This window comes from Microcaecilia unicolor, chromosome 3 (genome assembly GCF_901765095.1).
Source record: "Microcaecilia unicolor chromosome 3, aMicUni1.1, whole genome shotgun sequence".
NCBI classification, from domain to species: Eukaryota; Metazoa; Chordata; class Amphibia; order Gymnophiona; family Siphonopidae; genus Microcaecilia; species Microcaecilia unicolor.
Window position 1 is genome coordinate 277,722,095 of NC_044033.1, and position 12,324 is coordinate 277,734,418.

General features: G+C 44.0%; 1 protein-coding gene across 1 annotated transcript in view; it reads left to right on the forward strand.

Moving 5' to 3' along the window:
- The window catches only part of SLC30A6 (solute carrier family 30 member 6), a 132,224-nt gene that overhangs the window by 7,990 nt on the left and 111,910 nt on the right, over nucleotides 1-12,324 (forward strand). The window contains exon 2 of the mRNA XM_030198110.1: nucleotides 1,696-1,782. Within this exon, the coding sequence (XP_030053970.1) occupies nucleotides 1,696-1,782 (87 nt within the window). The remainder of the gene's footprint in view (nucleotides 1-1,695; nucleotides 1,783-12,324) is intronic.

Here is a 12,324-nt window from a genome sequence, read left to right on the forward strand (position 1 = left end):
AGCAGAAACAAAGAAAAACCAACACACTCCCATGTTGAAACCACAGGGAACAAAAGACAGGTGGAAATGACCACTCAATTAGACCAGGATGATGGTAGCAAAAGTCTTTATTGGGTTACAAACAAGGTCAAAAGTAGTCAGCGGACTCAACACAGGCCATGTTTTGGCAAATAAGCTTTTCTCAGTATTAAGTGGTTCAAGCTTACTTCTGTGACAGTTCAATAGCTGCTAAAGGCACATTTAAGTGCTCAGCTGTATGAAAAGAAGCAGTCAGCAGTGTGTGATCTGTAAGGACTACAGGGCAACTGAATCAGCACACTTGCTAATAAGTGTTTCAGCCAGGAAAATGTTGGCCATGGACCACCACTAAATTCAACCCCTGTTGCTGCTGATAGATTTTATTTATTTATATAAACTGCTTCCCAAAATAATTGTCCAAAGCAGTGTATGTTAAAAGAACCATGTAAAACAACCAGGTCTGTGTAATCAGCTTCGGTATAAATGTAATGACTCCAGTTTCAAAATAAAAACATACAACATATGGCAAATTTATCATTTTATTCTTATATATATTTTTGTCCACAAATGGAGAACTGCCACCAAAAAAGTGTGACTCTGCCATAATTTCTGCTGTCACGCCTGTTCTACATCTTTTACTGTCGGAAGCACTAAGAAGTGCCCTTGACTAGAATAAAGACATATACTTGTAAGGTACCCACTGTAAAGGCAGGACCCGATCTGAATGAAGTCTTGGAACTCATAGACAGAGGATGTAAAACTACTGTGAAGATGCCCTGATACGTATCTATCACAGTCGCAACTGTATATTTTAACAGCGGGAGATGATGAGCAGCAGCTATGAATATGTGGAGGGTGATTTTGTAACAGTGGGTCTATATTTAAGTGCCAAGAATTCATGCCAATGACCAGAATATCAGCATATACACACATGTGCACAGTAATTCGGGTAAGTGCTATTCTGTAAACTAGTGCCTAAATGCAATGGCTTGTAGCTTGAGGGTGGGCGTACACATGAGCAGAGTGTGTTTGTGTGTGGGGGGGGGACAGTTGTGTGTAAATTCATATGTTTGTTTATTAAGAGATTTGATATACTGCTTAGCCCATTAGCATATCAGTGATGTACAATAAAATAAATATATAATGAATAAACTTAGACATGCCAACCCCCACCTCCCCCGTAAAGCAAAAAAAATTGATTAAAACAAGTAATGTTAACACCGACGTGTTGGTAAGAAGGTGGCTTCAGACATATAATATGATATCCACAAGCCAATTGCAAGTCATGGGTTCTTTAATAGTGACTTAAATTATAGAATAGTATAATTTATGCCTATTTTGGAAATGAAGGCACAACCTTTACACCATCTTGATGACTGGTCTAAGTGTTTATGTCTAAAATATACACATGTATTTTGTTCTTCTATGCTAGGATTCTATAAAGCAAAGTAGCACCTATTTTCCTCTACAGAATAGGCTTCAAATAGGTGCCTTTTTGACACCTAAAAATAGGTTTAGAGAATTATCCCCAAAATGTCTAAGCCTCAGCTAGGAAAATAATAAGGACTTCATAAATATTTTGTTTTCCCAGGGCTCATTTGGGTAGTCCTCCCCAAAATAAACTTTGAACAACCAAGAAACTAACACATGTTTAATTGTTTGTGTGTATTTTTTTAGGGTACAATCCATCTTTTTCGAAAGTCACAAAGATCATTATTTGGCAAAGCGGTACAGGAATTTAGACTGGTAGCAGCTGACCGAAGGGTAAGCTCTTTTTTGGTTCTTTAATTAAGTAGTATTCTAAGATCAGGGAACATAATGCACAATATTGCTTGTGAGTAGAGCTCTGATCCATACTGCATAGCTTTGTTACCTTACCCTGACTCTGTCATCTAATCTCTGTGGAAATGCACAGCAGTGCAAATTGGTGAAAATATTGCTAAACTGTATTGTTCAGAATCTTTATTCCAGCGGCAGATGAGAAGTGATGGTAGGTGAAAAGCAATTCCTTATCAGGCCTCAACATCAAGTGATGTTACTGCTTTTGTTTTTTGTCTTTAAAAAAATATATATCTATATCATACATGCAAAAAAAACAAAACCCAAGGCATAAGAAATAAAAAGATACACAAAAACATATTTAGTTATCTTTAGCCCACAACTAGGAAACCAAGAGTTAAGCCATACAGATCAGCATATTACAAGAACATTACCAAAGCATTACAGGCAGAAAACATCAATTTAATATACCGTATTTTTACACGAATAACGTGCAAATTGTGTGCTTGTGTAAAAATAAACTTGTATAATCCACATGCATATAACGTTACACTAGTTTAGTTTTCTAAAGATTTCTAATTGCAAAATTATCACATTTGTTTTTAAGGGCTTTTCTTCTTAGGCATTATTAGCACATGAACCCTGCAAAAAAACTAAAAAGAAAAGGCTTTAAAAACTAATGCACTAATTTTGCAATTAGCGTGTCGCTTGTTCGAAGAGACTTATAATAAAAATCCTCCTTAATGACTTGATTCCATTCTGTATCTAAACCAACTAATACTGATCCCTCTAAATTGATTATGTTAATCACATTATCAGTATTGGTCATTATATCTTACCTGTTTTTATTTTGTGTTATGTAAATCATTCTACAGACCTACCTACCTAATTTCTTACACAGTAATATGTTAAATTAGACCAAACCTCTTACTCTGTTTATGATTATACCTTTTGCAACATAATGTAAGCCACATTGAGCCTGCAAATAGGTGGGAAAATGTGGGGTACAAATGCAGCAAATAAATAATAAAAATACACTGGTATAGTGTGCTCACGCATATGTGGTCCCTTTTATCAAGGTGTGGTAAAAGGGGGCCTGCAGTAGTGTTGGTGTGTGTTTTTGACGTGCGCTGATGCCCCCTTTTACCACAGTGGAAAAAAGGCTATTTTTTTTTTTTTAAGGAAATGACCCTTCGCTAATCACAGGGATTGGTGCATGGCCATTTCTGGGGGGAGCCCTTACCACCACCTGTTTAGGTGACGGTAAGGGCTCCTTTGCTAACTCAGCAGTAACTGGGCAGCACACGGCGCTACCTGATTACCGCTGTGTAAGCCCTGGCACTATAAAAGTACAAAATATTTTTGTAGTGCCAGGGCTTACACAGCGGTAATCAGGTAGCACCATTTTTGTAGCACCAGAAATGGCGTGCACTAGGGGTGGAGACTACCGCCAGACTCCTGTGGTAGCCCGGCAGTAGTTATGAATTTGCGTGTGACAACCCCAATGGCACGCAGCAAGCCCATTGTAAAAGGGCCCCACAGTGTGCAAGGGGTATGTGCAGTGTGTAAAAACTCATATAATGTGTGCATATAATTACTTCTCTCAACCTACAAGCTAAGGAAGCCTTTTACTGAGCTGTGTTAGGCGCTAACGCGTGCCTAATGCAGGAAAAAATGGAGTACCGTAGAATGTGCTACACTATCACTTGGTAGTTTTGTAATGTGCATGCACTAAAAAATGTTTCCCTTTTTTTTTTTCTGTGGAGGCATGTCAGGGGCGTAAAGTGGGCTAACCAGTTAGCGCATTCACATTACTGCATGCTGACTGGTTAGCACACAGATAATGCAGGAGCCCTTACTGCCTACAAAATAGGTGGTAGTAAGTGCTCCTGTGGTAATTTTTAAAAATGATCACATGCTAATGTCAACATTAGTGTTGTAGCTGGGTCCCCCTTCCAGAACCCAGCCAGGCTCGACCCTGCTTAGCTTCCTTCTTCACCCGACTGTTGCCTCGCTCCACACCACCTTGGCCTGTTCTGGGAACTCAGCGCTAGACCCCCTGAGAGCTTGCAGGACTTCCTCCTCTCTCTATTGTTTCCACAGAGGCTCAATCAAGGCAAAACGTTTATAAAAAAAACAACTTTATTTTCTTGCTTCCATTCAGCATAGACACAAAAGGAAAACACCTTACTCCCAGGTTGTTAAGGTTTGCTGCCAAAGTCTCATTCAGGGTTTAAACAGTCCATATAACTTCACTTTAGCCAAAATTACTTCTTTTAGGGAACAGTACATTATCAGAAAGAAAACCCAATAGCTTGGTAGGTTGCAGGCCCAGACCTTTTCAGTATGAAACAGTTTACACAGTCTTTCTTACAGCACAGCTACACAGCTTTGGTCCCACCTGGTTCAGACTGGGGTTTCAATTGTGCCCAGCCCTCTTTCTCTCCCAGGGGCTGCACCTGTTTCCTCTTTAGTAGAGATCTCCCCCAGCGCCTCAGTCTCTCTCCTCTGGTCTTCCACCAGTCTCTCCAAGGCACAGCTAGCCACCCTCTTACAGCAGCTTTTCGGGTTTGAGCCAGAGCTCCAATCTCCATCTGTTCCTCCCCTAGTCCTTCAGTAACCTCCATTTTATCCTCCTCTTCAACCTCTCCAGCTGGCCCTCATCACCTTCCTCAGAGACCATTTCCCAATCTTCTATCTCCTCCCCTAACTCTTGCACAGCTGGGTGGGGAAGAGAGGGATTCTGGGACTGGTAGTTCCTCCTCTTCTTCCTTAACCCGGCCAACCTCTCTGCCTCCGGTAGCACAGCTTTCTGAATGTGGGTGTTGTGCACATGAAGTCTGCCCCGTTGGGGTTCCCCGGCTGCCTGCACCCCCCTTCTGCGTGCCTTCCCGGATCCCCTTTCACCTACCCTCTCACAGTGTATATCCATTAATGCAAAAAAAAAAATCGGGGTTCTTACTGCCATGGTAAAAATAGGCCTTTAGCAACTAGGAAAGACCTATTGCTTCTCAACCTTTTGGCTAAGATCATGTAGCAACTAGGAAAGAGCTATATAAGGGTGCGCTAAGCCATGTTTTTATTACAGCTTAGTAAAAGAACCCCTGAATAATATGTTCCTGCAAAACAGGTTTATTCAAAAGAAAAGTAGGATCTAAAAAAGCATACTTTTTATTAGTATACATCACCAGACATTTGTCCTAAAATTTAAGGAAGAGATTCGCCCCCCCACAATTAAAACCTTGGGCTTCAGCTGCAGGAATGACTTCTTTGACGTCACAGATGAGTTTTGCCGATACGGCGTTCTGCAGCATAGAGGTTTTTTTTTTTTAATAAACCTGTTTAGTCATTCAAAATAAAGAACAGTACATGCGCTTAACAATTATTTCTCATTTCACAGACAGCGTAATCCGCATAACATGAAAGAATAACAACTTTTATATTTTTAAAGATTCCCTCCCCCCTCTTCAGGAATTTAGTACCCTGCTCCGAGCCACTGGAGTTAACATGTCCCAAAAGGGAGCCCATATTTTGCAGAACAGATCTCCCTTTACAGAAGCCAAATCCGTAATGCCTCTTCATTCCAATGAGCATACGTGAATCATAGTAGAACACCACTGTCCCACCGACGGGCACTCCGAGCCAAGCCAGTGCAGGAGAATCACCTTTTTCCCCATCAAGGTTGCCCTTTGAAGAAACGCTTCTAGACCAGATCGTGATTGCCCCTTTATACCAAAGTTACCGAACAGTTGCTTTGGGGAAGCTTGCCACCGGACTTTCCACATGTCAGATACATGAGTTGCCATAACATTCCAAAAATTTTGTATGTCCAGACACATCCAAAACATATGTCCCAGATTTGCGTCTCCACATCCACACTTAGGGCAATTATCTGTGCTTCGCAGGGTGGCGTGGAATGCCCGCCGGGGTGAAATGTGCAGTCTACGGGCAAATTTGTACTGAATTTCCCACCAGCACATGTTCACTGTCATTTGATAGGTTCGTGAAAGACAGGATTGGATTTGTTCCAGGGTTATCTGCTTTCCCAATTCTGCACTCCATTTCTGCGCCACCTGGGCCAAGTCATTAGGATTCACATGTTCTCTTAGATGAGCATGGAAATATTTCAACGGAATCCGCAATTGTTCATCCAGTCCCAACATAGCATTCCAGCAGTCCCAAGAATCCCCCGTTAGGGACTCCCTGGGTAAAGAGTTCACATAATGGCTTAATTGTATGTATGCAAATATGTCTCGTTCTTTCAGTTGAAATTCCTGACAGTTCATGATAACGTTTCATAACCCCTCGTTTATCTACCACCTGACTCAGATATAACATCCCCCTATCAGTCCAGTCTCTGAAGGTCTTAGAAGTGTCCCCCACCGGGAACTCCGGGTTGCCCCTGATGGGCAGCAATGGAGATACCGACTTACTCAGATGAAAGAATTTACAATGCCACCTCCAGGTTTGTCTCAAGGGCCGGAAAACCGGCGACACTGCACCTAAATTTTGTGTTCTGCCTACCGGGGCCTGGAGCCAGCTAGCAAAATGCATGGGCCCTATCCATTGAGTTTCGGTGGTCGTGTGGGAAAAGAACTGGGTACCCCGGAACCAATCTGACAGATGGCGCATCCCACTCACCACCGAGAAAAGCCGGAGATCCAACAGACCGAGCCCCCCTCCCTTATCTCTGGTGCACATTACTTTAGCTATGGGCATCCTTGCTCTCTTCTCCTGCCATAAAAATTGATTTAATTGCTTATGCAACCATCGTTCATCCTTAAAGGTCAGAAACAAGGGGATTGTTTGATATGTGTAGATCCAAACTGGGAATAACACCATATTATCTATCCTCCCTAGCAAAGAAATAGGGAGGGCCTGCCATCCTCTTAAGGCCTTCATAACACGTCCCTTCCGGTAGGCCATGTTACTCGCTTAAAGCGATTTTAATTTTATTGGGATTCTCACCCCTAGATATATCACCTCCTCCTTCGCCCACTGCAACCCCAAGGGCCCCACCCAATTTTCCCTTATCTCTGGATTATTTTGGAGAGCTACAGATTTCTGAAGATTCAACGCTAACCCAGAGTAATAACCAAATTCTTGTATGGCCGAAAGTGCTCTGCTCAGAGACTGTTGTGGCTGGGTTAACAGCAGGAACATATAATCCGCGTATGCCAATACCTTTACTGGCAGATGTGAGAGTTGTACTCCGGCAATATCCGGGTCCACCTCTATAGTACGAAGCAATGGCTCTAAATATAACAAAAATAATAATGGGGAGAGGGGGCACCCCTGTCTCGTTCCCACCCGAATGTCCAGTGGCGATGATTTTATTTCGTTTACTAGTATCCTCGCAGTAGGGCTCGTGTACAGCACCTTTATTGCCTCCCCAAACCAGCCCCCTATACCTACATAGTTTAGTACTTGGAACAAGTATTCCCACCTCACCCTGTCAAATGCCTTTTCGGCATCTAGGCTGACCAGCAATAAGTCTGCTTCCGTGTCTTTACAGTGTGCTATTGACAGGAGCACTTTCCTTACATTAAGTACGGAATGTCTACCTTTAAGAAATCCCACTTGATGTGGTCCAATCAGCGTGTCCATTCATTGTGTCAGGCATTCTGCTAACACTCGTGCCAGAATCTTTAGATCCACGTTAATTAGGGAGATGGGTCGATAGGAGTCTACTCTATCACTAGGTTTTCCGGGCTTGGGAATGAGAGTGATCAATGCCTCATTCTCACGAGCCAACAGAGACCCCCTCTCCACCGTTGCTTCGTAATACTCTATTAAGGCTGCACATGCATGTTCCGGCAACGTTTTGTAATATTCCGCCGAGAACCCATCAGGTCCTGGTGCAGAGCCTAAAGGAAGGGACTTGATGACCCGCTGAATCTCTTATGCTCGCAATGGTACCGAAAGGCGTTCCCTGCCTCCTTGCGGAAGTCGGGGAAGGCCTGCGTCCTCCAGATAGTCGTCAACGGACATGTCTGTGTACTAACCCCCCCCCCCCCCCCCAATACACCTCAGAGAAATAATTGAAAAATGCCTTTGCTATCTCGTTCGAGTCTCGCACCTGAGCCCCCTGTGGCGAGGTAATAGATGTGATCAGTTTCCTTTGAGTGCGTGTACGGGCCATTTGGGCTAACAACTTTCCTGGCTTGTTCCCATATCTTTGGAAGTTTAAGCCTCTCGTCAGCAATCGCTTTTTGGTCTGTTCATGAATCAGTGAATTTAAGGCCGCCCCCGTGGCAGCCCATGTCTCTCGAGTCGGAAAAACTTACTGACTTCACGGTAAACCTGGAGGCCGTAATGGGGCAGTTCAGCAAACTGAAGAGTAGCAAATCTCCTGGACCGGATGGTATTCATCCTAGAGTACTGATAGAACTGAAAAATGAGCTTGCGGAGCTACTGCTAGTGATATGCAACTTAGCCTTACATAGTAACATAGTAACATAGTAGATGACGGCAGAAGAAGACCTGCACGGTCCATCTAGTCTGCCCACGATAAACTCATACAGTATGTGTATACCTTACCTTGATTTGTACCTGTCTTTTTCAGGCACAGACCGTATAAATCTGTGCAGCAGTATTTCCCGCCTCCCAACCACCAGTCCCGCCTCCCATCACCGGCTCCGGCACAGACCCCGTATAAAAATCTGCCCTCCCCCATCCTAGCCTCTCAACCACCAACCCCTCTTCCCCCTGCCACCCAATTTCAGCTAAGCTTCTGTGGATCCATTCCTTCTGCACAGGATTCCTTTATGCCTGTCCCACGCATGCTTGAATTCCGTTACCGTTTTCATCTCCACCACCTCCCGCGGGAGGGCATTCCAAGCGTTCACCACCCTCTCCGTGAAGAAATACTTCCTGACATCTTTCCTGAGTCTGCCCCCCTTCAATCTCATTTCATGTCCTCTCGTTCTACTGCATTCCCATCTCCGGAAAAGATTCGTTTGCGGATTAATACCTTTCAAATATTTGAACGTCTGTATCATATCACCCCTGTTCCTCCTTTCCTCCAGAGTATACATGTTCAGGTCAGCAAGTCTCTCTTCATACGTCTTGGAACGCAACTCCCATACCATCCTCGTAGCTTTTCTTTGTACCGCTTCCATTTTTTTAACATCCTTCGCAAGGTACGGCCTCCAAAACTGAACACAATACTCCAGGTGGGGCCTCACCAACGTCTTATACAGGGGCATTAAAACCTCCTTTTTTCTGCTGGTCACACCTCTCTGTATACAGCCTAGCAACCTTCTCGCTACGGCCACCGCCTTGTCGCACTGTTTCATTGCCTTCAGGTCCTCAGATACTATCACCCCAAGATCCCTCTCCCCGTCCGTGCCTATCAGGCTCTCCCCACCTAACACATACGCCTCCCTTGGATTTCTACTCCCTAAGTGCATCACTTTGCATTTCTTCGCATTGAATTTTAATTGCCAAACGTTAGACCATTCTTCCAGCTTCTTCAGATCTTTTTTCATGCTTTCCACTCCCTCCGGGGTGTCCACTCTGTTGCAAATCTTGGTGTCATCCGCAAAAAGGCAAACTTTACCTTGTAACTCTTCTGCAATGTCACTCACAAATATATTGAACAGAATGGGCCCCAGCACCGATCCCTGAGGCACTCCACTACTCACCTTTCCCTCCTCCGAGCGAACTCCATTCACTACCACCCTCTGGCGTCTGCCCGTCAACCAGTTCCTAATCCAGTTCACCACTTCGGGTCCTACCTTCAGCCCTTCTAGTTTATTCAAGAGCCTCCTGTGGGGAACTGTGTCAAAAGCCTTGCTGAAATCTAAGTAGATGACGTCCATAGCACGTCCTTGATTTAATTCTCCCGTCACCCAGTCAAAGAATTCAATGAGATTCGTTTGGCACGACTTCCCTTTGGTGAAACCATGTTGTCTCGGATCTTGCAACTTATTGGCTTCCAGGAAATTCACTATCCTTTCCTTCAGCATGGCTTCCATTACTTTTCCAATAACCGAAGTGAGGCTTACCGGCCTGTAGTTTCCAGCTTCTTCCCTATCACCACTTTTGTGAAGAGGGACCACCTCCGCCGTTCTCCAATCCCTCGGAACCTCTCCCGTCTCCAAGGATTTATTAAACAAATCTTTAAGAGGACCCGCCAGAACCTCTCTGAGTTCCCTCAGTATTCTGGGGTGGATCCCGTCCGGCCCCATGGCTTTATCCACCTTTAGCTTTCCAAGTTGTTCATAGACACTCTCTTCCGTGAACGGTGCTCTATCCAGTTCGTTTTCAGGTGTACTTTTGCCAGTCCCTCTCGGTCCTTCCCCAGGATTTTCTTCAGTAAAAACAGAACAAAAGTATTTATTTAGCAAATCGGCTTTTTCTTCATCATTTTCTACATAGCGTTTTGCTGTATCTTTTAGTCTCACAATCCCCTTTTTAGTCTTTCTCCTTTCACTAATATACCTGAAGAAGTTTTTGTCTCCCCTCCGTACATTTCTAGCCATTTGTTCTTCCGCTTGCGCCTTCGCCAGACGTACCTCTCTCTTGGCTTCTTTCAGTTTCATCCGGTATTCCTCCCTGTGTTCCTCTACTTGAGATTTTTTGTATTTCTGGAACGCTAACTCTTTAGCCTTTATTTTCTCTTGCTTTTATTTACCCTCCTTACATAAAGGTCTGTGGCCCTGTTTATTACTTCTTTTAGCCTGGACCACTGTCCTTCCACTTCTCGTACGTCCTCCCAGCCCATCAGCTCCTTCCTTAGGTATTCTTCCATTTTGTTAAAGTCAGCTCGCTTGAAATCCAGGACTTTGAGTTTAGAGTGGCCGCCATCCACATGAGCCGTTACATCAAAACAAACCGTTTGATGGTCACTGTTTCCCAGGTGCGCAGCCACTCGGACATTTGACACACTATCCCCATTTGTGAGCGTGGTACCGGAAGATTGGAGGGTGGCCAATGTAACGCCGATTTTTAAAAAAGGCTCCAGGGGAGATCCGGGAAATTATAGACCGGGGAAAATGGTAGAGGCTATTATTAAAAACAAAATTACAGAGCACATCCGAGGACATGGATTACTGAGACAGAGTCAGCACGGCTTTTGTGTGGGGAAATCTTGCCTGACCAATTTACTTCAATTCTTTGAAGGAGTAAACAAACATGTGGACAAAGGGGAACCGGTTGATATTGTGTATCTGGATTTTCAAAAGGCGTTTGACAAGGTACCTCTTGAAAGGCTGCAGAGGAAATTGGAGGGTCATGGGATAGGAGGAAATGTCCTATTGTGGATTAAAAACTGGTTGAAGGATAGGAAACAGAGAGTGGGGTTAAATGGGCAGTATTCACAATGGAGAAGGGTAGTTAGTGGGGTTCCTCAGGGGTCTATGCTAGGACCGCTGCTTTTTAATATATTTATAAATGATTTAAAGATGGGAATAACTAGCGAGGTAATTAAATTTGCTGATGACACAAAGTTATTCAAAGTTGTTAAATCGCGATAGGATTGTGAAAAATTACAAGAGGACCTTACGAGACTGGGAGACTGGACGGCTAAATGGCAGATGACGTTTAATGTGAGCAAGTGCAAGGTGATGCATGTGGGAAAAAAGAACCCGAATTATAGCTACGTTATGCAAGGTTCCACGTTAGGAGTTACGGACCAAGAAAGGTGTTGTCGTCGATAATACGCTGAAACCTTCTGCTCAGTGTGCTGCTGCGACTAGGAAAGTGAATAGAATGTTGGGTATTATTAGGAAAGGTATGGAAAACAGGTGTGAGGATGTTATAATGCCGTTGTATCGCTCCATGGTGCGACCGCACCTTGAGTATTGTGTTCAATTCTGGTCGCCGCATCTCAAGAAAGATATAGTAGAATTGGAAAAGGTGCAGCGAAGGGAGACTAAAATGATAGCGGGGATGGGACGACTTCCCTATGAAGAAAGATTAAGGAGGCTAGGGCTATTCAGCTTGGAGAAGAGACGGCTGAGGGGAGACATGATAGAGGTATATAAAATAATGAGTGGAGTGAAACAGATGGATGTGAAGCGTCTGTTCACGCTTTCCAAAAATACTAGGACTGGGGGCATGCGATGAAACTACAGTGTAGTAAATTTAAAACAAATCGGAGAAAAAGTTTCTTCACCCAGTGTATAATTAAACTCTGGAATTCGTTGCCGGAGAAAGTGGTGAAGGCGGTTAGCTTAGCAGAGTTTAAAAAGGGGTTGGACGGTTTCCTAAAGGACAAGTCCATAAACCGCTACTAAATGGACTTGGGGAAAAATCCACAATTCCAGGAATAACATGTATAGAATGTTTGTAAGTTTGGGAAGCTTGCCAGGTGCCCTTGGCCTGGATTGGCCGCTGTCGTGGACAGGATGCTGGGCTCGATGGACCCTTGGTCTTTTCCCAGTGTGGCATTACTTATGTACTTATGAGTCTCTGGGGAGGGCTTCTCTATGTATCTTTTTTTCGCTAATCTGAGGGCCTGCTCCAATCGTATTATCCCTGCCGAGAGCCTCTTCACCCTGGCATTCATATATGCTGTTATCC